This window comes from Megalobrama amblycephala, linkage group LG9 (assembly GCF_018812025.1).
Source record: "Megalobrama amblycephala isolate DHTTF-2021 linkage group LG9, ASM1881202v1, whole genome shotgun sequence".
NCBI classification, from domain to species: Eukaryota; Metazoa; Chordata; class Actinopteri; order Cypriniformes; family Xenocyprididae; genus Megalobrama; species Megalobrama amblycephala.
The window spans coordinates 17,630,450-17,658,393 of record NC_063052.1 but is presented as its reverse complement, the minus strand read 5'-3'; the positions used below and the strand labels follow the sequence as shown (position 1 = coordinate 17,658,393).

Genomic DNA, 27,944 nt, shown 5'->3' with positions numbered 1-27,944 from the left:
AAAAAAAAAAAAAAAAGCATTCACAGTTGCTTGTATATCACAAAAGCTCTTGATTTAAAAAGACTGACTAATGTTTTTACACTCCATTCATGGTTTTCAGTTAAATAAGCTGATGGATAAGAACACTCATTTGAAATGAACAAACTTATATATATATATATATATATATATATATATATATATATATATATATATATATATATATATATATATATATATATATATCTCCAGCTAAATTATTTAATGTTAAGTAAAAAATATATATATATTTGCGAATGGTTATTTAATTTTATGCCAACAGATGTAGATGTAGATATAGGATATTAATGTCTGAACAAACATAATTTACAAAATGATAATGTGGCCAGTCCATCTTAAAAAATATATATTTGAGGATTTCTGTTTTAAAGGCTTAGTTCACACAAAAATGAAAATTCTGTCATTAATTATTCACCCTCATGTCGTTTCACACCCGTAAGAACTTCAGAACACAAATTGAGATATTTTTGATCAAATTTGATGGCTCAGTGAGGTCTCCATTGACAACAAGATAATTTATACTTTCAAACGCCCAGAAAGCTAAAGACATATTTAAAACAGTCCATGTGACTACAGTGTTATCTCTTCACTGCAAAGAATTAGTTACTTCATCGCAATACAACATGTTATGTGTTATGGAAAAAGTAAGTTTTTGTACACATTACAAGGAAACAGTGTTAGTTCTTGTATGCATTGCAATGCAACAGCATAGAGTATATTAATTTATTCTATGCATAACATAAGTTAATTGTTGTATGCAATGCAAAGAAATAGTTCTTTAATTTATTGTAGTGCAACAGCATATGTGATTTGTTTTCTCTTAAATGCACAAAGGAAAGAGTTTGTTCTTGTAAATTGATGAAAAAAATGTAACAATGAAAAATGGACACAAGAATGAACTTTATTCTTATATTTTAATTATACATGCAACCAAATACATGAAAGTAAGAGATTACACAGCATAACACAGATGCACAGAGCATTTATCACAGTGAGGAGCATTACTGCTGTTCACTACCAGCTGTATCATTGTTTCACACAATACAAGAATGAAAAACAAGTGAGTTTATATATATATATATATATATATATATATATATATATATATATATATATATATATATATATATATATATATATATCTTTAGTGATTGCCACTTTGTATGTTTAGAATTTTAATGATACTTGTCTAATAATTGTCTGTGTATGTGAAACCACTCCAGAGCAGATTAGTTTGTGAGGAGTGGGATTCAAGTTGTTTTCTGTTGAAACAGTGAGGGGTTTTTAGAGATACATTGTCAATGATTCTTCATGGAGAGCCAGCAAACCTGAGCACTTGAGCAGTTAATGTACCACAGAGAGACCGGGAGGACAGATCAGACAACCTCCAGATCATTTTGACAGCACAAAACACATTGAAGGCACATTCTATTATTACCATCATGAGCCCATGTAAAGAGGGTTGACATTATACTTGGTGATTAGAACTGAAATGAACTGAACCACTTTGAACCAAAGTGAAGAGAAGGGAGTAATAAAATGGCAAAAATCAAGCTGACAAACAACCTAACTGAACATATTTACACAGTCTGAGCAATTACCTACTTACACTTTTAAATTCTGACTCAATCAGAAGTCAATACAAGACAATATCTGCTAGCCTACCACCAGAATCCTACTATAACACTTCATAGAATTTAGCATGAACAGATTTACATTTAGATTACATACTTCTAATGTAAGCCACTGGATAAGCAAACATGGATAGACCTATTACACTAGTTCATTTAAATAGAGATATTTTTTTATTATTGTAATTCTATCCAAACTGAAATTGTAATATTTCTGATAAGTAACAAATGAAGTTGTCGCATTTTATTAGGATGAATTTTGTTGTTTTTATTTATTGAATTTTCATATTTTTGTATATTACATTAAACATTTTTGCTGTTTCGTTATTTGTTTCATGTTTCAAAATCGATTTAGGAATTTATTATTAAAAATACCCCCCCCCCCCCAAACAGATTTACTTGTTCAGTGACTATAGACAGTAAGCAGCATAATGACAAACAACAGGAACATTGATTCTCACCCTGAAATTTTATAGCAAATACAAGAAATAAAAAAGCCATAGAATTTAATGTCATTACATTTAAAGGGTCAGTAGTAAATACTTCAAACGAGAATAACTGCAGACCCCCAAATTCAAGTACATGTTCGTGCTTACTACAATAATATATAAACATATCCACGAATGCTTGTAATTGTGAGGACAATAAATATTTAAGATTTTTATTTTCAGAAGTTGCACAGTATAATTAGGTAGAACTTATTTTCTCTGTTGTTTTATTGTATGAGTTAATATACAGTATAAGTCATAACATATTTTTTGGATTTTGTTTTTGCAGCTATAGATGTACACACATATGTGAAGAAGCATTTCTATTCATTTTCAACTATTACAAAACTCCTGATGCCTATAAAGTCTCTGAAAAAATTGATAGCGACATGATACCTGAAATTCTGTCATCCTCTTAGTCCTTGAAACCTTAAGTAGACATTTTACGAACAGCATGACAGTGAACCCATTTTTGTCACAGTCCGTCTGGTTCCATTCTTTTATTTCAGTGCATATTATACTTTATGTTCTGTCTTGTAATGTGTGTATAAATTGCGCCATGTTTTTTTAAAAATTGCAGTCTGCTGCTGTTTTTTATTATTTTATTTCACTTTGGGAATCAATAGAGTGGCTCGTTCTTTCTCACTTTCACTGCCAACCACAAAGCACATGCAACAATATAAACTGCATGCTATATTACATTGTAATTTTATCTATACAACATTAATATCTTGTTTGCATGGTTAATTTGACAAATGATTGCACTTGTTTTTCCCATTGGCTTTGATCAACAGCTCCTCTGTGTCCCTGGAGACTGTATTCAATCACATTGTTCATCGAGGATTATATTGTTCCATAGTACTAAGGCCTCCTTAATTCTCCAACATTACAACATCTACATATATTTCTAATATAAACAATTACCTCATTAGACATTCTATTTTGCATCTTTGTGCCCTGAAGAGTTAATTAATTGTCCAGCTTCTTTTTTGAGATAGTTTGCATGATAGAGGATGAGGAGTAAGTAGATAGTATACATCATCACAAAAATCATATTTTCCATCTAGATCAAGAGAGGGTTGTGGCATTCTGCTCTCAGACTTTATAAATTGAAATATTGTGAAAAGAGAATCCATCATTCAATCATTTTTTTGGTTTGACGCTACCTTGACATTCCAAAGATGTTCCTCAGGCTATAGCAGCAGATGATTTCCTTAAGCGTTTTTCGCATTTCCTGACTCCTGAAAGCATAAATGAGTGGGTCGATGACAGAGTTGCACATAATGAGGATGAGGTACATGTTGAAGTGAGACATGAAGCACATGCAGTAGAGGTTTCTGGGGCAGGAGATCATAAGGATGAGGTGGAGAAAGAATGGAGCCCAGCAGACGATGAAGATCCCGAGAAGGATGGTCAGTGTGACGGCCGCCTTCATGCTGGCTCTCTGGTGGATGGAGTTGTAGCCGGGCAGGGCGGCAATGCGTTTGACATGAGAACGCGCCAGCATGAACATGTGGCTATAGAGGGAGGCCATGAGTGCTAGCATGATGAAGAACATGGAGACCAAGCACACGATGACGGATGTGTTGTCAGAATAGATTATGAAGACGATTCCACAGCCGGTGCAGAAGGTCCAAATCCCCCCGATGATGAGCGCGGCCCGGCGAACCGTCATGATGTTGTGGTATCGTAAAGCGTAGAAAATCGTGACGTAGCGATCAACGGCAATAGCTAGAAGACTACACATTGATGCTACCACAGAGATGCAGATCATAGAGTCAAACACATTGTCCATCTGTCGGATGAAATGGTCCTCCACCACCAACTGCCGGTTAGTGAGCAAGTAGATGACTATGGTCTCCCATGCGTTGGAGACGCTCACCAGCATGTCGGCCACGGCCAGGCTGCAGACGAAGAAATACATGGGCGAGTGTAGGTTTTTGTTTTTCACTATGGCACAGATAACCAGGATGTTTTCCAGTAGACTGACGATGCCAAGGATGAGGAACACCTCAGTGGCGATGTTGAGCTGCTCGCATGCTTTCGGCTTGGCATGGGATGGGGTCTCGGTAGCATTGAGGAGGTACGAAACAGAACTAGAATTAACATGGATGGTCCAGAAGGGAAGAGTGGTTGTCTCTGAAGTGTTCATCTTGAGGAATTGAATGGGAATGTTGTCTTTTCTTGGAGTCACTGTGATGGTGTGTAGGGCATCTTTAACCTGCACAAAATGAAACACATAATGTTTAATCAATAGGAAGAGTTCACTTTTAAAATAAAGCTTCTTTATTGGCATTGATGGTTCCTTGAAGAGCCTAAATAACATGGCTCTCAGAAATGCTTTATTCTGATTGGTAAGTTACATAATTCTGAGGTCAGTTATTCAACGATAATGACTGTTGTCTTGTCTTATAAAGACCACTCATCCATCTTTGGTTTATTTCAATCTGTTTAAACTCTTTCATCATCATCATCTGTACTAAACATGACAGAATACCCAAACCTAAAGTCAAAGAAAATGGAGACTGCCTCCATAAACATGGCTTCCACAGGGAGTTTTCCCAGGCCCAACGTGGCCGTGATTTTTATTTTTCAAGAAGGAAGGAACCTGGTGTTTTAAGTTGAGAAGTTTATGAATGTCAGTCCCTGCATCATATGTGATGACATCTCACTGATGGAGGGGTTTTGGATTGGATTTTTTGCGCACAAAAAGTATTCTTGTCGCTTCATAACATTAAAGGGTTAGTTCACCCAAAACTGAAAATTCTGTCATTTATTCTGACCTTCGTTGATCTTCGGAACACAAATTAAGATATTTTAGTTGAAATCCGATGGCTCAGTGAGGCCTCCATAGGGAGCAATGACACTTCCTCTCTCAAGATCCATAAAGGTACTAAAAACATATCTAAATTATGGTGCGCCAAAAAAACAAAATAACAACTTATTTAGTGATGGCTGATTTCAAAACACTGCTTCAGGAAGCATCGGATCATAAATGAATCAGTGTGTCGAATCTGCCAAAGTCACGTGATTTCAGCCGTTTGGCAGTTTGACACACGATCCGATTCATGATTCGATACACTGATTCATAACGCTCCGATGCTTCCTGAAGCAGTGTTTTGAAATCGGCCATCACTAAATAAGTCGTTATTTTGTTTTTTTGGCGCTCCAAAAATATTCTTGTTGCGTTATAATATTAATATTGAATCACTGTACTCACATGAACTGATTTAAATATGTTTTTAGTACCTTTATGGATCTTGAGAAAGGAAGTGTCATTGTTCCCATTGCCATTGTGGAACGACATGAGGGTAAGTAATAAATGACAGAATTTTCATTTTTGGGTGAACTAACCCTTTAAGGTTGAATCATTGTGGTCACGCTGACTATTTTAACATTGTCTACTTTTCTGGACATTGAATGTGGTAATTATGTTGCTTTCTATGGGGGATAAAAAAACCTCACAGATTTCTTCAAAAATATCTTAATTTGTGTTCTGAAAATGAACGAAGGTCTTACAGGTTTGGAATGGCATGAGGGTGAGTAATTAATGACAGAAATTTCATTTTTGTGTGAACTAACCCTTAATGTAGTTAATTAATGTTAACTAATGAACCTTATTGTAAAGTGTTAATGAAAGTTCAATAAAAGCATTTATGTGAAATATTTTTAAAAATAATGTAAAACTGTTTGCTGTCACTTGATCAGTTTAATGTGTAAATACTATGGCATCATTTTAGGTTTGAAACCTTTCATATAAACAAATTTTATAAATATCAGTAGTTTTAAAGCCATTGAGATAATTGAAAAAAAAAAAAAAATTGTCCAGCAAATTCTCAAATGTCAGGATGGCACAACTGCAAATATGACTCTTTTATTATGAATTGACAAGGTAATAAAAGTAAACATGATAATGCATCATCCGGAGGACCCCAACTGATCCTTGTGGCAGAGTGAAAAGGTTTGTAGATCTCTTAAATACTGGTAAAAATTTAATTTCAAGTATGGGTAGGTTGGTACAATTTCCATGTCAGGTGGTACAACTACAGTAAATACAGTACAGTCCAAAAGTTTGGAACCACTAAGATTTTTAATGTTTTTAAAAGAAGTTTCGTCTGCTCACCAAGGCTACATTTATTTAATTAAAAATACAGTAAAAAACAGTAATATTGTGAAATATTATTACAATTTAAAATAACTGTGTACTATTTAAATATATTTGACTCCAGTCTTCAGTGTCACATGTTCCTTCAGAAATCATTCTAATATGCTGATTTGCTGCTCAATAAACATTTATGATTATTTTCAATGTTGAAAACAGTTGTGTACTTTTTTTTTCAGGATTCCTTGATGAATAGAAAGTTCAAAAGAACAGCATTTATCTGAAATACAAAGCTTCTGTAGCATTATACACTACCGTTCAAAAGTTTGGGGTCAGTAAGAATTTTTATTTTTATTTTTTTGAAAAGAAATGAAAGAAATGAATACTTTTATTCAACAAGGATGCATTAAATCAATCAAAAGTGGCAGTAAAGACATTTATAATGTTACAAAAGATTAGATTTCAGATAAACACTGTTCTTTTGAACTTTCTATTCATCAAATAATCCTGAAAAAAATATTGTACACAAATATTTTGTACAATTGTACACATTAAATGTTTCTTGAGCAGCAGATCAGCATATTAGAATGATTTCTGAAGGATCATGTGACACTGAAGACTGGAGTAATGATGCTGAAAATTCAGCTTTCCCATCACAGGAATAAATTACTTTGTGAAATATATTCAAATAGAAAACAGTTATTTTAAATTGTAATAATATTTCACAATATTACTGTTTTTACTGTATTTTTAATTAAATAATTGTAGCCTTGGTGAGCAGACGAAACTTCTTTTAAAAACATTAAAAATCTTAGTGGTTCCAAACTTTTGGACTGTACTGTACATACAACTATTTGTTTGTACCGCCTGACATAAAAACTGTGAAAAAATGATTTTGAAATAAATGTTATTTGACAACTGAAACTTGTTTAAACACATTGTTCATCATGACTCAATAATATGCATTACATCAGTTTTGAAAAGATTTTTTAAAAACACCTTTTTTGAAGCTTTATTTGTAAATGACCCATAGATGACAAAGAATAGGGATGTATTCAGGATGAAAACCAAACCGCGTGTATGTGTCTAATAGAAGTTATTGACTAAGTATGGCATTTTGAAAAGTGTTCTTTTCTAGCTTTTCTGGATGTTGCCCACATCCGGAGAGCAAACCTTTCAAAAGACCCAGACGATACCTAATTACGGTTATGAATTTTTCTCTTGCACTAATTCATTATCTCTTGCTTTATTCTTTGAGATAGCACTTTAAAAGGTAGAAAAAAATATGATCACGCTCCAAGGTCTTCCAGCTCCTGCATGACATAAAAATCTAAGCACTAAACACATCCTCAAAAGCATATGATCATCTGTTTCATGACAGATGGCCAGTAGGGATTTGAAACAAGCCCATTGTTCATAAAAACAGCCCTGCAACTATTTTATCAGTGAATTACTTTTCCTGTAAAAGAGTAGATTTATTGTGGCTACTGGTGATCATCGCTCAGGTCTCTGGATAAAGGGTCTTCTATCTAAATGTGTGCGTCAGAAGGCTTTTGCACAATAGTGTGTCGTCTACTATCTGCTGATAACCGTACGGTAAATGAGTCACTGCCGACAGACCGAATACAAAGCTTTAGAAAACAAGAAAGTAAGAACTACACAGTTTGACAACCAAATCAAATGACTGTATCGATGGGCTGATGGTGGAAGCGCAGTAAATAACAAGTGTGCAGGGTTGGGCACAGAAATACTGAAATGACTTCAGCATGTACTTATTAAACTTCAGCTCATTCTCCAAACCCATGTGCTGCCTACAGGCATGAATAATGCCTCAAATAATGTGACTTGTTTAGAAGAGGTAAAAACAAGTAAAAATCCTATAGATTTGCATTGACAGAAATGGGACACATGAGGTGGTGATAAGCAACCACCCAGCACAGCCTATCAACAGCATACTAAAACAACCTAAAAATGCTTAGAACAATGCAACAAATTAAAGAAAGTGTTGGTGGTATATAACAGTGTTATATTTTAATGACTATGAAACATTTCATAATTAAGGTCATCTGCAAAATGTACTGCAATGGTGACTCACGCTCATGGCATCAATAAACTTGGGTGAACTTGAGTGAGTGTGAAACAGCAACAGTGCTTCAGTCCGCCTAACATTTACCCTGGTACATCTTGTAACATGTTCATTGCAAAGTATAGCTCATTTCATTTTAATAGGTGACTACTAAACATCGAATTAAGTGCATGTTCAACATAATGACAGTGATTTTGACAAGACTTGTTCCTGGAGGTTTATTCATTGAGTACCCTTGCAATCAGAGGGAAATTATGTTGGTCCTGTAAATATGTTTGTCTTGCTGACGGTAAGCCTTTCAGCATGTTTAGTTGTTGAAAGCTTAGTTATTATGCATATGGCATAGTGTAATTTGAATTTATTCTTATCTGATGGACAACTGATACATTTTCAAAGTTGAGGCAGAGGTAATTAAAATAATAATTGTCATAATTGTCAGCAGCATTACACAACTGTAAAATAATGTCAAATAAATTAAAATGTTTCTGTGTGAATACTATATTGCCAACTTTAATAATGTCACATAAAATAAAAAAAATAATACTAATAAAACAGAAATCCTTGCAGGTCCCAGGTGGCAGATAGAGAAAAAATCTGGGATATATTCTAGCCTGGTGCAAACACTGTAAAACTGAGATCTGACATTTCAAAGGATTTAATGTTGTTTTTTTCCGATATGTGCCGTCATTGATTAAAGCAAAGCCCACCTACTCCCATTTATGCAAGGACTATATATATATATATATATATGTAGATCCAAAGCTTAAATATTCATTTTAGTTTGAACCATGATTCAGTGGCTTCCTTATACTGTTGTTCCATATTCCAGAGCTTCAGCTTCAGAACACAGTCATAGAAGTAGGCTGATTTATACTGATAAGATTGTTATAAGCTGGTTGTCACAAGTATGTTAGTTTCTTTGTGTTTTGGTTTTGTTCTGTTCTGTTCCTGTCTGCCTGTGTTCCTGATCCTTGTTTGTTTCTTTGGTTACTGATTATGTATGATTACCACACTCTATATTTGTTGATTAGCCTCCTTGTGCATTCATGCCCTGAGTTTTCTTTAATACCTTGTCTGGTGTTAACAGTATGTTATAGTGTGTAGTGCTTTGTTTTGAACATTTGTTTTGAACACCAAACGAGTATGAGCTGAAGAAAGTGTCTCCATCCACATCCATCCATCATAAACGTACTCCACACAGCTCTGGGTGGGTTAATAAAGGCCTTCTGAAGCAAAGCGATGTGTTTGTGTAAAAAATATATCCATAATTAACAAGTTATGAAGTAAAACATCTAGCTTCCGCCAGACCGCCTTCCGTATTCAAGTTACGAAAAAAGTGTAAACTGGCGTCACGTCAGTTCCGTAAGTTGAATAGGGAAGGCGTAGGACGTAGCGTAAGCTTTTTGAACTGCAAGAGTTTTTCACTTTCTTCGTAAGTAGAATACGGAAGGCGGTCTGACAGAAGCTAGATATTTTACTTCATAACTTTTTAAATATGGATATTTTTTTTTACACAAACGCATCGCTTTGCTTCAGAAGGCCTTTATTAACCCCCTGGAGCCGTGTGGAGTATGTTTATGATGGATGGATGTGGATGGAGACACTTTTTTCAGCTCATACTCGTTTGGTAACACTTACTGCCATTATAAAGCTTGGATGCATCAGGATATTTATTAATATTTCTCCGACTGTGTTCATCAGAAAAAAGAAAGTCATATACACCTAGGATGCCTTGAGGGTGAGTAAAGCTTGGGGTAATTTTCAACTCATTTTGTGTTGGGACCTTACAAATCCTTCACTCTCTCTTTTTTTAAAAAACTTTTTTTAACTAAAAGCACAGTGGATCTGTAGTTCCCAGCATGCACTAAATGTTGAATGAGAGTAAATGTTGAAATGAATGTTAATGTTGGATATTCGTGAACCAATCATCTCTTCCTACTAACTATAGCATCAAATAAACATGAAAGAACAATGTTGCGAATGTTGTTTAAATCGCGGAAAGACATCAGTACACACCATTTTTCAAGTTCAAGTCCACCTATGTTAATCTGCTAACTCCCCTGACTGCTTTGTTGGACAAAATGGCGGATTCAGCGTTATGATTGGTTAGATCACCTGTCAATCAAACTTCTGGCGAATGGTCAATTTAATAACGTTTCATTGATCAAACAATTTTTTTTTGTGTAGAGTGTCAAATATCTGGTCCATATCATGTTTTTAAGAGTTCTCCAAAAGATACTCTCAAAATACATGATTAATTATGTCTGTCAGTGTTGCCAGATGGTGTAGTTACAGCATCTTCAAGCTGGGAATAGTATGCTCATGCTGACCAGCAAAACCTTAACCCCTTAAAAAAAAAACAAAAGAAAGAAAGAAAGAAAGAAAGAAAGAAAGAAAAGAAATGCTGGGATATGGTACCATGTTATTAAATTGCATCTAGATTCAACATATCTTTGTTATATTCTAGCTAAATTCATTACCTTTAAATTCATACATCTGGAAATTGAGTGGTTGTGGGTAAAATTAGCACAAAAATCCACGGACCCACTTTATATTAAGTGGCCTTAACTACTATGTACTTACATTTAAATTAATCATTTGATAAAATGCATTATTGTGTACATACATGTTTTTACATTGTACTTATATCTTAAAAACATCTGCATGTAATTACATCTGTAATTAATTTCTGTAATTACATTTATAATTACACTGTTGACCCATCCCTTACACCTTACCCCGACCCTTAAACCTAACCATACCACCAAAGCTTTCCCTAACGTTACCTGTATTCCACCTCAATAGCAGCAAAAGTGTTTTGCAATTCAATATGAACCCAATAAGTACATTGTACTTATTTTTTGATGTAAGTACTTAGTAGTTAAGGCCACTTAATATAAAGTGGGACCAAATCCACAAATGCACAACTTTGAAATGCACTGTTTAGTATCTAATTTCAAAGTAGTATAATTTGGGATGACATTCTCTAGTTTTCAAAGAAACAGTTTAATTTGGGGAAATCATCATTTTGGCTAGATAACACTATATTAAGTGCTAGAAAGTGTTTTTAGAATGGTAGAAGAAACCAGTCAAATTAGAGATTCACTTAATCAGAGATAACATCTTTTCCTCAGGCCACAATTATATTGTGCATTTAGTTGTCAAATAAATCTTTTTCACGTTTAAAATAAATGGCTTTCCCTGCTTTTATGTTTTGTATTTTTTTAACCCATTGGACAGCCCTACTCCCACTATCATGGAAAAACAAACTCGAAACCTATGTGTAGATTAATTTGCTGATTACAAAATGATTTGTGTTTGTTCAAAAAATAGTTTGCTTAGGTTTATCTGAAGCAGTACTAAACGGAAAAATGTGCCCTTGAAGAGCATTTGCGTCTTTATATAATGCCTATTTGCTTTTTTACTTCACACTTTATTATGTTATTTATTTTAAAAAGAAGTGTGCAGAACATGAATGTAAAAGCAGTCTGAGAGCATTAACTTTGTCTTCATAATGAAAATGTATCTTGCATGTACTCATACAGTTTTCTGTTTATTTGTTTCTCATTACAGACTACTAGTTCTGTTATACATTAGTACATACATGTTGTACATAGTTGTACATTTTGTGTCTTTATTAATCCATGTTTGCTAGTCATATATAGCTCATTATTGCACAAATAAGCACTGCACAGATAAAGCAATGGTACTGTAGATTAACGCCATTAACTGTGTACTGTAGTGTATTATTTCTAGCAATATGTACATAAAAGTGTATATTGTGACTCCAAATACTCTTTATATAAGCATACTGAAGGATGCTTCCACAAATAAAGTATGCTCTTAAAATTATGGCACCACTGTGCTGCATTAAAAAGTATAAAGGTCCTATTTTTATATACTAACTACCACTTCAGAAGCAGTTTCTGTGCTGTATTTACAGCGTAAAGACAACATTAGCTTGAACACCAGGGTACCAGTTAAATGTTCAATGCACTACATAGGTTAAGCATTAGATTCTCATTTAGACACACAATATTAAAACTGTACATAAAACATGGAAATAGAAAAATTGAAAGACAAGTTAAATATGTAAATATTAAATTACATTAAAATATAATATTTTTTTCCACATATCATAGTTTGAGAATACGGAAGATGATTAGGGCCAAGCAATAATAAAAAAATAAAACCATCTCGAGATTAAAGTTGTTAAATTACGAGAAAAAAGTCGAGATAAAATGTTGAGAATAAACTCGTTAAATTACGAGAAAAAAGTCATTAAATTACAAGAACAAATTCGTTAAATTATGAGAAAAATGTCGTTTAATTTCGAGAAAAAAGTCAAGATAAAATGTTGAGAATAAAGTCGTTAAATTACGAGAAAAAAGTCGTTAAATTATGAGAACAAATTCCTTAAATTACGAATTTGTTCTCATAATTTAATGACTTTTTTCTCGTAATTTAAGAAAAAAGTCGTTAAATTACGAGAACAAATTCATTAAATTATGAGAAAAATGTCGTTTAATTTTGAGAAAAAAGTCGAGATAAAATGTTGAGAATAAAGTCATTAAATTACGAGAAAAAAGTTGTTAAATTATGAGAACAAATTCCTTAAATTACGAATTTGTTCTCATAATTTAATGACTTTTTTCTCATAATTTAAAGACTTTTTTCTCATAATTTAATGAGTTTATCCTCAACATTTTATCTCGACTTTTTTCTCGAAATTAAATGACAATTTTCTCATAATTTAACGAATTTGTTCTCGTAATTTAACGACTTTTTTCTCGTAATTTAATGACTTTATTCTCAACATTTTATCTTGACTTTTTTATCGAAATTTAACGACTTTTTTCTCGTAATTTAACGAGTTTATTCTCAACATTTTATCTCGACTTTTTTCTTGAAATTTAACGAGTTTTTTCTCATAATTTAACGAGTTTATTCTCAACATTTTATTTCGACTTTTTTCTCGAAATTTAACAACTTTAATCTCGAGATGGTTTTATTTTTTTATTATTGCTTGGCCCTAATCCTCTTCCGTATGAGAACGTCTCGGTTACTGATGAAACCCTAATTCCCTGAAAAAGGGAATGGAGACGTTACGTCAATACTGACGTATTGGGGTCTCACTTGGGAGCCTAATACATCAGTATAGACACAACGTCAAACGTGACTGACTGAATGGGAACCACTGTTTTAAACATGCATAACAATATAAAACCAAAAGTTAAAATCCTTTGCACTGAACCTTAAAGCACTTAAAAAGAAAAAAAAACATGGAAAGAAGGTGTAATGTATAATGCAGTTATTTAAATATGGGTGTGAATAAAAAAAATTGCACTAAATTTTGCCCTGCATTCTAGTGAGAATTTTAAAATAGCAGAGTTTCCTCATTAGAAAGTCATGTTTTGACAGCAAACATATTTTTTATTCATTCCTGATCTCCTCCCTACAATCTCTCTCTCTCTCTCCTTTCCTATGCGAGTCTGACCTATAGTTGGCTCAGCCCGTACACCTCAGGGACATCACCTGCATTTTAACTCATCCCGCATTAATTCAGTTCCTAAATAGATCCTATGAAAGGAATATATTTCATTCATTCACACACACATTCTTTTGCATGGATCCAATTGGTTTGTTCTGCTCTGTGTATGAATAATTATGAAGGGTTTGGGCTTTTGGGATGCCACACAAAGACAGCAATTGATCTGCCAGTACTTCTCAATGCAATGAATGAGACAGATTCAAAGACAGATTCCTTTTATGATTTCATGGTCTGTTCTCAGGGGTGAAACATTTCTGCAAAAATTGTATTATTTAACCTTCTTCTAAGAAAGCTTGTAACACACGTTTCCTCTGATCAACAACGGCAGAGATTGTGCTGTCTGCAGTGCGCTTGAGGATGAGTCACCGAAAACACTGATACGACCTCCAAAGTAGACAAATACTGATGAATATATATATATATTTTTTTTTAATGCAAACTTTTATGATGTGTGGTTAAAGAAGCATCCATGGGCCATTCCTGTTATGTTTGGAATTTGAACTCTTGAACTCTGAGGCTTTTAAAGCTCAGTCACTTAAATGTTAATTATAAGTTAATGGAGCCTAAAAGGATTGAAATAAAGTATTTGTAAAACTTTTTTGACATTTTGATATTAAGAAGTAGACTTAATTGTATTGATTATGCACTTGTAGTGTACTTCAGATCTTAAAGGTGCAGTATGTGATTTGAGAAACACTGTTGATATTTAAAGGGTTAGTTCACTCCAAAATGAATATTCTGTCGTTAATTACTCACCCTCGTGTTGTTCCACACCCGTAAGACCTTCGTTCATCTTCGGAAGACAAATTAAGATATTTTTGATGACAGAATGCTGCCAGATGTCCTTCCATAGACTGCCTTTGCAACTACCAAATGCTCGACACTTGAACTTGAAGCTTCAAAAACTTCATAAAGAGATCATAAAACTAATCCATATGAATTGAGTGGTTTAGTCCAAATGGTTTATTCCATCAGCAAGCTCAACCAAACCTGCTACATGCGCAAGAACCTCTTCTGGAAGCTCAAACATGCTGCGTAACCAATGAGCTTCTGCTTATGTTCGCTGATCAATGTTTATATGCGAGTAAAAGCCTAAATTATATCTGTTCATCGTAACAAGCGATCGATTCTCTTCAGAAAATTTGGACTAAACCACTCGATTCATATGGATTAGTTTTCTGACCTCTTTATGAAGTTTTTGAAGTGTCAAAGAGGTAGTTGCAAAGGCAATCAATGGAAGGAAATCCGACAACATTCTGTCATCAAAATATATATCTTAATTTGTCTTCCGAAGATGAACAAAAGTCTTACGGGTGTGGAATGACATGAGGGTGACAGAGTTTTCATTTTGGGGTGAACTAACCCTTTAAAATCAACTCAAACAAACAAACCCCTCCCTTCCAGTGTTGCCAATTTAGGGGTTTTGTCACTAGATTTAGTGACTTCCTAAACTTTTGTCAAAAGTTTAGGGACAAAACTAGCAACTTCTTGGACAAACCTTATCTAGATTCTTATTTTGCCCACTGATCTCTATTCATATTTATATAGATCAATGAATTTGCCATTATGATGTCATCTAGTGACATTTAGCTACCAGTTTTAGCTACTTACAATTGAAAGCAGTTGGCAACACTGCTCCCTTCATTGCTCCAACCCCCAAAATGCACGAACACACAATGCATAGCTGATGCATTTATTATAGCTGAAGCAAAGCAAAATAATGCATCGCAAAAAGTAAAGTGGAGATGATGAACGAATGACAAGGAAGAACAAAAATTTAACATAAACAAAGAGTATATACAAGCAAGAGTTTGTAGTTATGAAACATAGCAAAACCAATTTTACTCATGCATGGAACAAAAACAACATCTGTTTTTAGGCCTTCCCACTTAGGGCTCTCCAGCACTGAGAGCTTTTCTAATATTAACTTGGGTCCTAAAGCTCTTGCCTGATAATAACCCTTCTTTTTCCAGTCATATTCCTCTGACCTTATCTCTTTTGTAATGTCTTTCAGCTATCTCTCTTTCTGTATTCTTTCTTTAAATCTCCCTCTTACTCATCCCCTATGTGTATACACCCCTTACTGCTGATTGGCTAAAATTGTGTGTTGTGGTGCTCGGTCCAATCCACTTTCAACAGCTTTTCTCAGAAATTGCTTACTGAACATTTAAAAGTATATTTATAAAAAAAAAAAAAAACAAACAAACAAAAAAAAACTGGGTCCCACTTTATATTAGGTGGCCTTCACTACGATGTACTTACATTTAAATTAATCCTTTGATACAATGCACTTATTGTGTCCATACATGTTTTTACATTGTACTTAATTTTAATTAATTACACTGCTGACCCATCCCTTACACCTTAGCCCACCCTTAAATCTACCCATACCACCAAATCTGTCCCTATCCCACCTCAATAGCAGCAAAAGTTTTTTTGCAACACAATATGAACACAATAAGTACATTGTGCTTATTTTTTTATGTAAGTACATAGGAGTTAAGGCCACCTAATATAAAGTAGGACCAAAAACTGTACCTGCAGATAAAATTCATTGTAAAATAACTATAAACACACATCTGCTATTGCACAGATGTAGTATGTTGACCATTTACGGTTGCCAACCAATGCATAAACATAGAATGAAATGGTCAACAGTTGAGTGTATATTATTATATATTACACGGATAATTCCGGCCCTTGATTCTGATTGGCTGAGTCGTGTTCGAAGCCATTGTAAAATTCCCGAAAACATACAGCTGACCGCATTACATAATTATCGCTGCGCCGCTGAGTCTGTCTTAGCAACGTAAACATATGTTTGTTTTCTATTGATTTTGTTCATTGAAGCTTACTGCATTACGTAGAAGAGCACAGAGGGTATGCATCGACGTCACTTTCCCGCCGAAAGCGCGCTCCCTCAGCAGGACTGAGTGGCAAAAGAACCTGCTGCGTGACTGGATTTAATAGAGGAAACTGCGAAAACACGAGTAAAACTAACGAATTACACTAAAGGTTGGAATTGAATGTGTTCCTTACAACTTGTCAAATAAACCTAATTCATGGATATTGACATGCAGCCTGGAATGTAGTGTTTCCTGACATTTATATGTGCCTGATTTCGACGGCGGGGAGACACATAAAGCAAATCTGCCTGTGAATATTTTATATAACTACAATATAGGTAGGTTTAAATCCGCGTAATCACTTATATCAATGTTATATCGTCATATTGTCCAGCCCTAAAACATATATTTTTATAGTATAGTTTTTGTCAGTGTTGTTTATTGAAAAACACCCAATTATGCAGAATATAAGATGGAAAATAATTAATTGATGAGTTGTCAAACTAATATATAACAATACAATATACGGTATGATCAACATGAATGATTTTATCATTTTGACACAAAATAAAACAGTTTTTAAATATATACCTCAGGTTTTTTGTCAAAACTATTTGTACAGTCAATCACAAAGCTCTTTTCCGTTTTGGATGTGTTTTGTGTGTTTTTAGCGACATTCACGCTGAAAACCAATGCTGCTGCTCAAGGGGCTCGCACACCGGAAGCGAAGCTCAGCGCCGCGACACGTCTTTCAAATTCGAACGCATTGTTTTATATTTTTTTAGTCTTTTATATTTTTTTTGTTTTATATTTTTTTGAGTCGTAGCTGGGCGCCGGTGTTCGTACACTCATAACAATGCGTTCGAATTTTAAACACGTGGCGAGGCGCTGAGCTTCGCGTCCGGTGTGCGAGCCCCTTCAGTCTTTTGCCACTCAGTGGCCGTGACCGCAGTCGTAACGGTCGACGGTGACGTCACGTGCATACCCTATATTGAGAGAGAGCTATCGAGTGACCAGTGTATTACCTGCATTCAGATTTAGCATTTTCCTTCAGGTCAGTCCTATGTTCATAATAAAAAATTCCATTTGAATGTCCGCTGTGATCGTGCCCTGCTGACACTGACAGCGCTAGTCAAAGCATTTGTCATGTTCGTCCGTGTTCACAACAAGTTTCAATAAGTCTTTGCGACTAAGTGACTCGCTCATAAAAACAATCTTTGCTGCCATCTAATGGCGTAATAAATGTAACTTCTGTTGCTGTTCACAGTCAGGGACTATTTTTTTTCCAGCAGAAGAAGGCTTTTAATGATTTTACTTCATGAAAGTTGCATTGATACATATCTTTTGGCTTTTATATTTGTATTGTGTGGTAACCGTTTTATAAAAGCAATAAGCCCCATGAAGCCGTGGTTTACAGTGAATTTATAACAGCTAAGGGGGTTTTAGGCACTCCACTCCATGTCGTGCCTAACAACACCCCTTCGCTGTTATAAATTCACTGTAAACCACGGCTTCATGGGGCTTATTGCTTTATTACATGTATTATATAAATACTAATCAAAAACCTTACACATAAATGTACTAAATAATAATGTAAATGTAAAAATATTCAAAATATAATATAATAATAAGAAATGTAACTGTTTAATGAGTGTCTTTTACTGTCTTTTATTGCTGTTGCCTGTTCTATGAAAGCATTAACCACTAGAGGCTCTACATTACAGTAATTTTACAGCAGATAATGGGTATTCTTATAGAAAACTAATATATTTTCCTTTTTATTAAAAAATATGTTTTTGAGTTTATATTTTGGCAACATGAAAATGTATATATTGTAGGAATGATTCACCTTATTATAATCACAAGCACAAGGATAAAAATGAATGTGTGGGAATTATTTTAGCTTTATGTCATTATATCAGTTTCACCTTAAATTAACCTCAGTGCACATGAATGTGTCATATGAGAAGCTATAATAACCGTTCTGTGCGTCATCTGTTACAGATCTTAATGGTCACAGAGTTATGAAAGCGCCGAGAGCTCCTCACATATAGTGCCTCATTTTTGTGGTGTGCTAGAGCCATAAACACTGAATTTTTTTTTAAGATCAATGGTCTTTTGGAGGGTTTTATTTTTTTGGATGAAGCCTCAGAATATTTCACAATGAATGCATGTATTTTTCTGTTGTCTTTTTTCTTGCCAAAAAAAAAAAAAAAACATAAGAGCAGCTTGCTTTCTGAAGAGAGCTTCAAAATGTCCTGGTGTGACACTTCATGAATAAAAGATGCTGGGAACACATAATGCTCCTCCAATCTAATAATCCTGAGACAACATTTCTGAGTAGTTGGATAATGAACCGATGTCTTATTTATTTTTCACAGTCCTTAACCACTAACCTCTACTCAAAGAGAAAGCCAGACATATAGAATGGATGGATCACAGGAATGTGCTTCAGTCTTAGACCAAGCACAAAAAATGGTATAGCCTAATCAAGGTACATTTCTATCATACACTGTATTCAAAATACTTTGAGTTTTTGATGGAAACTGCAAAAAATATACCTTCAAGGTGCACTTGAATTTCAAATGACCCTGAAACATGAATAGACAAATAGCTCTTTCAAACTATTCTCTGACCATCTGCTGCTTTGCTGCTATTTCAAAGAAATGCAAGTGAAACATAGAAATGTTCAAGAGACTATTTTAACTAAACTGTTTTCAGAAAACATGATTTCAGAGCTGGGCCACAAAATATGAAAAGACTGTTCCAGGTTATAGTTTATTGTTCATGTTTTGTGATTCCCTTTTCCCCGCATGTGATCTTGTCATGTGGTCCCTTTGGTTCATTGTTTTGATTGCTTTCAGGTGTGTCTTGTTTAGTCATTATTCCATGTGTGTATATGTTTATACATATCTCGTATCTCGTTTCCTTTGTCAATTGCTTTGTTTGTATTAATCTGCTGTCAGTGAGTCTCATGTTTGTCAAATAATTTTTGTATCTGTTCTATGGGATAATAACGTGGATGTGCAATTAAATTCATATATTTTACAATTTAACTATATATATGTTTTATAAATTTATACATAAATATGTATTTAGTTATTTTCTGGACTGTATTTGCAAGCTAATATGACAGTGTTATATTTGAAATTGTTGTGCCTGTGAAAAAGAACATTGTAGCATATTTTTTTTTAAAAAGTACTTATTGCAGAAATAAGTATATTCTCGTTTTAAGTATTTTATAAGTGTGAACTGAATGTTATGTTCTTGGACTCTTAACTGCAGTTAATTAAAAGTATATTATAATTCAAATTTATGCTAAATGCAATTAGTTGAATTTCATATTGCTTTTCTGTCTCATATAGTGTTGCGCCTACCAGCCGGAGTGCCTTTGATAGCCACCAGAGGGCACTCCTTCTGTTTCCTTTACTCTTTTATGAACTGCATTTCCCATAACCCTTTGCCTGGACTCATTATGCTTCATTACATTCAGCTGTGTCTCATTATCCTTGATAACTTTGCCTGTATAATGTTGCGTTCACGCCACCTCGTATTTATTGGAATCTTGAGATGACAACATGTGACATTATATTCGGTGCTGTTCACGTCCTTTGACTGGGTATTATGCGTTTCTATGGCACCACTATCAAGCCTAAATGAATCTACAGTGGCAGGTGGTACAGCGGCCACGTGGTACATGTGGGAGCTTTCAGAAAGCTCCCAGCTTACAAGCTGTAATTATGAGCTCTGCGAGGATGTGAACACTTTTTACGAGCCAGAATCTCGTAGTTACAGTAATTACGATATGCCGTGAACGCACCTTAACCCTGTGTTTTCTGTCAGTCTTTGCAAAGTCTTGTTTGTTGTTACACTGTATCGTTATCCTGGTTTCATGTGTCTTGGTTTTTTTGATTCTCAGCCTTTTTTTTTTTTTTTTTGCCTGTTATATGGATTACGATTCTGGATTGTCCCAATAAAGCTGCATTTGGATCTTCAACACATTTTTTTTTTTGTGTGTGTAATTATTCATAATTCATAATTAATCTCTGAAATATGGTTAAAACTGCCAAATACCTTTTTATGGAAACTTGTATTTCATTTATTTAAATATATTTGTAATTACATTGCAATTTAGTACATTTAAAATATTAATTTTAAATGTAATGCTGAATAACACTACATTTAAAATTATAATCAAGTACTTTACATGAGCTTTAGTGTTTGTCAACACATTAAAATAAGTGTACTTTAAAGCCCCAAAAAAGATTATTAAAACAATTATTTAAAGTCCCCCTGTAGTCAATTATTTTATCCTTAAAACTCATCTTTGATCACCCAAATGACATATTTTAAAAAAGATTGAATATAGATAAAATAAATGAATAAATACAAAAAAGAAGTGAAAAAAAATTCTTCATGCCTTAAAACAGCTTGAATGTAACTCTACAACCTTGCCTCATTTAATATACACGGATCAATGAATATGCAAATTAGCCCCATCTCCACTCACTCACGCCAGCTCGGAGAGTCTACTGTTGCTGCAGTGACGACGAGGCAATTTGTTGTTTGTGTTGTGGCTACATGAAATAAATGCGCATCCTTGAATGAGCACGGATTTCCAGCGTATTTACCTGAAGTTATCAGGTAGGCTAATATCTATGGTTTGATCCATTCCAGAAGCAGCCAAAATCAGAATTTATAATGGACTGAATAAAGCTTTCTCAGAACTTGACATGCGATTCCACACTGACTGACATATGTACATGAATCACGGTCACACGCACACGCTCAGAGCACTATTGTTTTAGCTATGTTTTATAGTATTAAAGTATTCCGAAGGACAAAAACATGAACTTTATTGGCTTTACTTCAAGTCAGCTGTCACTTTACGTTGGCGTGAGCCGATATACGTTCGCACACTTGGCACAGCCCTTGCGATGGTTCTGTCATTAATTAATATGAATTAATATAGATAGCCTTTTGCTTGACTACATTATCAAACAGCTAATAATGTGTTGCTAATGTTACACAAACTATGTTCCCGTTCGCGAGTCAGACAGCTGCCTTCTAACAATCAGTATCCTTACAAACACTTTGAACAACTCAGAACGTAAGTGGAGAAAGGCTTATAGTTCATCATAACATCGTAATAGACTCGCTATATTGATAAATCTACAGAATTTTTCATATCAACAGAAAATTTACCAGGATAACCTGGCTTCTCTCGAGACTTTCCTGCTTCAGAGCAGTCATAGTTAATGATATGCCAAAGCCTGCCGGCACGTTATTGTGATTGGTTACAAGGTAGTCTGTGATGTCACAAACACCCACGATTTCAAACCGCGGGTTTTTGGTTTACTGCAGTTTCAAACATAAAATACTCAGCAATGGTGCTGACTTATGAATTTGAACATGGTTTGTCTTAAAGCATATTAAAATCACCACATAGACAAATAAACAACATTAAAAACTTGATTTTCACCATAGGGGGTCTTTAAAATGTACTTTAAAGTAAAACTTTTAATTTGACATGATTACAAAGTGCACTTTTTAAAAGTACTTAAATTAATCTGGATGCTTTTGAAAATGGTGTTTTTGTTTCAAAATACTCCCTAGCCACACTAGCATTTTCCAAAAGTTGCTCATCCACACTGAAATGTCTGAAAATGCTTAAATCACCTCACTGCGCATAAAAAAAAAAAAAAAAAAAAAAAAAAAAAAAATATATATATATATATATATATATATATATATATATATATATATATGTATAAAACATAATAAAAGCGTACAAGATGATACCAAGAGAGAGCAGGCATAAAGTTCTAACTATTCTTCTGGCACGATCATTTTATTAGCAAAATATCCTGCCACTTACTGTTGCATCCAGGTCGCACTTAAAATTGTATGGTCTAAAACATAATTTTTTATCATGTTTTGCTGCAGGACTGCAATTGCAAGTAATTTTTCAGTCATCTTTGCAGGAATGTAATATGAAGATTCTACAAAGAAACATTTATCTTTAGCAACACAGTGAAAGTAAAGAGCATGCACAACAATGCCAGTATAGACCATGGTATAGACCTTATTCACAGCAGCGCACTCTTTAATTTTTAACGGGAATGAAAGCAAGGGATTGATACATCTCTTCAGTGGGTTTTAGGCCTACTACTATTTAATGCGTTTTTGGATTGTTCTGCTGATGAAACACTGCAAAAATATCTTTCCAAGAAATTTCAGTAGACTAAAAAACTCCAGACAACATAAGCTGTGGAAAATTATTGGCGATCTAGGAGCTTTCTGCAGCTTGTTACAGCGGATGCCATTGAAAACAAGCCTATCCCTCACAGCCTCGATTTCATACCTGTCATGGCGCTGCTATGAATAAGGTTTATAACCATAGATATTATGGGTGGCTACGTGAAAACAGATTTTTAAAATGTATCCACTTGGGAGAGCGTTTTCAAAAAGCTCCATCTTTGTTGACAAAAACATCTTGATGTGTTCGGAAGGCCAAAACGGAGAGAAAAATATGCATTTTCAAATGAAAACGTATTAGGACTGAGTGTGACAAAATCATGAGCGTGTGCTCTCTTTAAGAAGTGGCTTTTTATTTCCTTGATATCATAAAAAAGTATAGTTGTTTAAAACTACAAGTGCATATTCGGTAACACTTTTCAATAAGGTTCATTTGTTAACATTAGTTAATGTATTAACTAAGATGAGCAATACATTTGTTACTGTATTTTTTAATCTTTGGTAACATTAGTTAATAAAAATCCAGCTGTTATTTAGTTAGTTAGTTCACAGTGCATTAACTAATGTTAACAAATACAACTCAATTTTAGTAATGTATTAGTAAATGTTGAAATTAACATTAACAAAGATTAATAAATGCTGTAGAAGTGAAGCTCATTATTAGTTCATGTTAACTAATTTAGTTAACTAATGTTAATAATGAACCTTATTGTAAAGTGTTACCGCATATTCAATACAATATGCAATTAAGCACACTTTTATTCACAAGGGAGGGAAAGTGTTGCTGCTACGAGCCTGGTGAATCCGTGACAGTTGCCTTTTACATTTTTGCTATTTTATGGAAATCTTTATAGTTTTTGTCATTGTTATTGTTGTCTTATCAAGACACACAATGTATATGTCTTTACTGTATTTTCACAACTAAACATGGCATGGCAAAAGTGTGACAACTAGCCCCTGTCTAATCTGAATATTGGAGCAACACTTTTGGACATAAATCCAAAAGTGTTGAAGAACAAGTACAGAGAAAGGATACATTGTAACAAGTCATTGTTAATATTTACTGACTTGTACTTTTTTGAACAGTTGTTGTCAAAAGATTTTACAATAGAAAACAAAATTCTCTAATCCTACATTTATTTACTGAAATAATGTCAAAAATAATAGCTGGAATATGCACAGGCAATGTGCTACATATTTGCTATTTGGTAACAAATTGAACATCTCACAATCCTAAAAATATCAAGGACACAAATGCTGGCCATTTTTTTTCTTACACAACACTGAAACAACACAGAGTCTGTGGCATTTATCAGTGTTCTGATGCAGTCATCTGTAGACTTCCGTGGAATCTGTGTTCATTCCCCTGGGCTCATTAAAGCAGGGAGTGTCTGAGCCAAGCCTGTGGATTTAAACCCCACTCCAAATAAAGAACATCCTTTATCTATGGCTATGTGTATGTTTATTGCCTTTTCTTAAATAATCTCAGAGGACCTTGTTGACCTTCAGTCAAGACTTATGTTCCTGCTGTGGTTTTGTGTCTATGCACCACTGCAGTGTGCACACACACGCAGAGAAGAGACGTGGCATGATACATGCACACACACCCACACAGCTCTGACTCAATCCTACGAACACGCTCTGCAATGCCTAACGCTGGATGTGTCTCAAATCCTAGTGATCTGCCTACTACAATTTTGGACATCAGAGGTGATTTCCAAGTCAGTAGATCTCACAATGTCTATTTAACTCTGTCTATGCCCTACTTATAAAGACAATAATAAATGTATATATATATATATATATATATATATATAAACATAAATAGTACATATACTGTATATATACACACAAACACACACACACAGCTGAACTGACACAGATCGGACATATGGCCAACAAATGCTGTCTTTTAGCACTGAAATTCCAAATGAGAGACCAATGTTTATCAATTTATCAATTTAAAAAAAAAAAAAAAAAAAAAAAAAAAAAATCCAATTGATGATGATTCAATAAATCCAAGTGATGATGATTCAAATGAATGAAGCCAATTCATTTGAATCATCACTCATTAGCTTTCCCAGAATTCCCTGTGCAGCATTTTACAGGTAATTTTTGAAGTGAAATATTTAGTAAAAATATAATTCCAACAAGTCACCTTTTACATTCAAAGTTCTTACAGAATAGAGTCCTTGCATTGCCATTTTTTTTTTTTTTTTCATAATTTAAGGAACTATGACTGTTTTGATTAAGACTATGTAAAATGTCTGTTACATCCGGCTATACAACTGGTTTTTGTAAACAAATGGTTTTTGTAAAATCAATTTGAAATATAGATAACAAATTATTTTACAAATCTTACATATACTTACTATAGTCAAAACAGTAAAGGTTACACTTTATTTTAAGGTGTCTATGTTACACTGTAAATATACATTTACGTACTGAGTAATATTAAGTACATGTACTTACCATAGGGATAGGATTAGGGTTTGGGTTGGTTTAGGGTTAGTTGCATGTAACTATGCATAATTTATAGTTATTACTACAGTAACTGCATGTCACATATGTAACAATGACACTGTAAAATAAAGTGTTACCACAGTAAATTATACATAATTACAAGCAAGTAACATTAAACCAAACTCTATAGCAAGTACATGACCTTATAATTGAGGTAACACTTTATTTTACAGTGTCCTTGTTGCACATATTACACATATGTAGTTATGTGGTAATAACTAGCCTATAAATTAGGCATAATTACATGCGACTAACCCTAAACCAAACCCTACTCCTAACCCTGTATTTAATTGTTATTACTCAGTACTTAAATATATAATTACACTGTAACACATGTGACACCTTAAAATAAAGTGTTACCATAAATGAATGATTTATGATTCCAACATGTCACATCACTTATTTACTCCCAAAGATTTGAGCGATTTTAAGCGATTCAACTCAGTCATTCAAAAAAATATTTTGTTTGCTTCATTGTTTTAATCTGCAATTCCCCCAAAGCCATTATTTAAAGAGACGAGGTTGGAGAAGCGAGATCAACAAGTGAATAAGTAGCTAATAGGCTATTTAAATGCTTCTAAACAACATGTACAGTGCTACAGTTTGCACACAACTCTATCTACCTCGTACGTCCTGATATTGCTGAGTTAGATGTGTTCCTGGGTAAACATGTTTTGTTGATCCTGGAACAACATTCTAGTCTGGAAATTTAGTCTTAACCCTATTCCTACCCCTAAACCTAACCCTACCCATAAGTTATCCCAAAAATCAGAGGGAAATGATAGATGAATAACACTGAACTAGAAGCACCAATTCAGGATTTTAAGCCTAAACTTGACATAATCTGTAAACTTGTCCCTCAAATCTGATTGGTTGATTAGAATGTTGTTCCAGGATCAACAAAAATGTTGACCCAGGAACATGTTGAACTCAGCAATATCAAGTTATGCATCTAACCTCACCACATAGCCTAGCCAACCGGATCATTTTTCGACAATGGTTGTGCAGGTACAATTATATCGATAGCCTATATCGCGATTCGTTTTCTGTTTAAGTCTGTATTGATACTAAAGGTTTTCGACGTTTTACATGTTTTATTTAGGCCTTATCCATATAATTAGCCTATAGTAGTCCAGTTAATGAAGAAGCAAGTCTAAGCGTGAACGTCATTCAGTGTACTGAACAAAAGTGAGGAGAAACAAACGAGAGTTGCATACACTACCATCCTTACTGTACTACTTCAGCCATGTCTTTAAATGGAAGAAGTATTAAGAGTATATCCTATTCCGAATTCAGCCACTGAAATAGATCCAGCGATTCACTGTCTCCTCGGTCGATAAAACTGAGTCATTTGCGCATCGGAATTGCTGCTTTCTAAGAAGGCAGCTCGCTATACATATCAACAGCCACACAGTGACTTACTGAAGCAACACCCTCAAATTTAGCAACAATATTCCCACTTAAACTGAGTTACGTCTTTGAAAATAGTTTACAATAACGAGTCCAGGAACAATCTCTCCAAAACACAACAAAGATGGATGAAAACTATCCGGTTTATAAGCTTTAGCATACACAACATCATAAACAAACAAACCGCAGAAAACGATAAAATGCCAGATTAGTTCAATTACAACATATTTTATGTGAGCTATTAGTTACGTGTTGGAAAGTTATCATTTACAACAGTAAACTACGAACTACATTCAATATTTCCAACAACACGATACCAGGGTTCCTTCTGATAGCCCACTTTATAGGACATAATAAAATGCTTTCAGGTTTTTGTTACAAAGTTACAAAATGGTGTTTTGTGTCATTAAATGACAGAAAACTATATTTTGATGAAAGAACATTGAATGAGCCTTCAGCACTAGTTGGTGGACAGCGCCAAATCAGAATGAGCGATCTGTATCATTGTCATTTATTCAGTAAATGAATGAATGGATGAAATACAGTCTGATGTAGTAAACCCGCCATGCAAAATTCACATGCTTTACAAGCTAACTAAACACAGTAGGCTATTCAGCATCTACCACTGCTAAACGAGATTCTGACATTGTAGAAACAACGAATGAGCGAGTAAATATTGTTCAGCGCAGTGCAACGAAGGAAAAAAAAAATCTGTCAGAATAATGTTGCATAAGTTTCGGTGGGACGCAGCGCACCTCAAACAAATTTAGGCTCGATAGAAATGACAAAGCTAAAGTTCAGTAATTCACTCACTTGTTTAGAGAAGGAGTTGTCTGTGATGAATCTGTTCACCACTTAGAATCTCAAAGACTGTCTGATTATTTCAGTCCAGAACCGTTTATTCGCGTTGGAGGAGGTTGTTTGAAGATCTCCATGAAGAACAGGGCTCTGCTGCATCAGATGAATATATAGGATCGGGGAACAGCGACAGCTCCACCTCCAGAGCTTCC

At 34.3% G+C, this 27,944-nt stretch overlaps 1 protein-coding gene across 1 annotated transcript; it reads right to left on the bottom strand.

The window, feature by feature from the left end:
* Positions 1–1,186: 1,186 nt before the first annotated feature.
* On the bottom strand, positions 1,187–27,944 carry mc5ra (melanocortin 5a receptor). Its single transcript, XM_048201931.1, has 2 exons — positions 27,748–27,944; positions 1,187–4,379 (listed from the first exon to the last, which is right to left on the bottom strand). The coding sequence occupies exon 2, from the start codon at positions 4,308–4,310 to the stop codon at positions 3,321–3,323; it is 990 nt and encodes a 329-aa protein (XP_048057888.1). The 5' UTR covers positions 4,311–4,379; positions 27,748–27,944; the 3' UTR covers positions 1,187–3,320.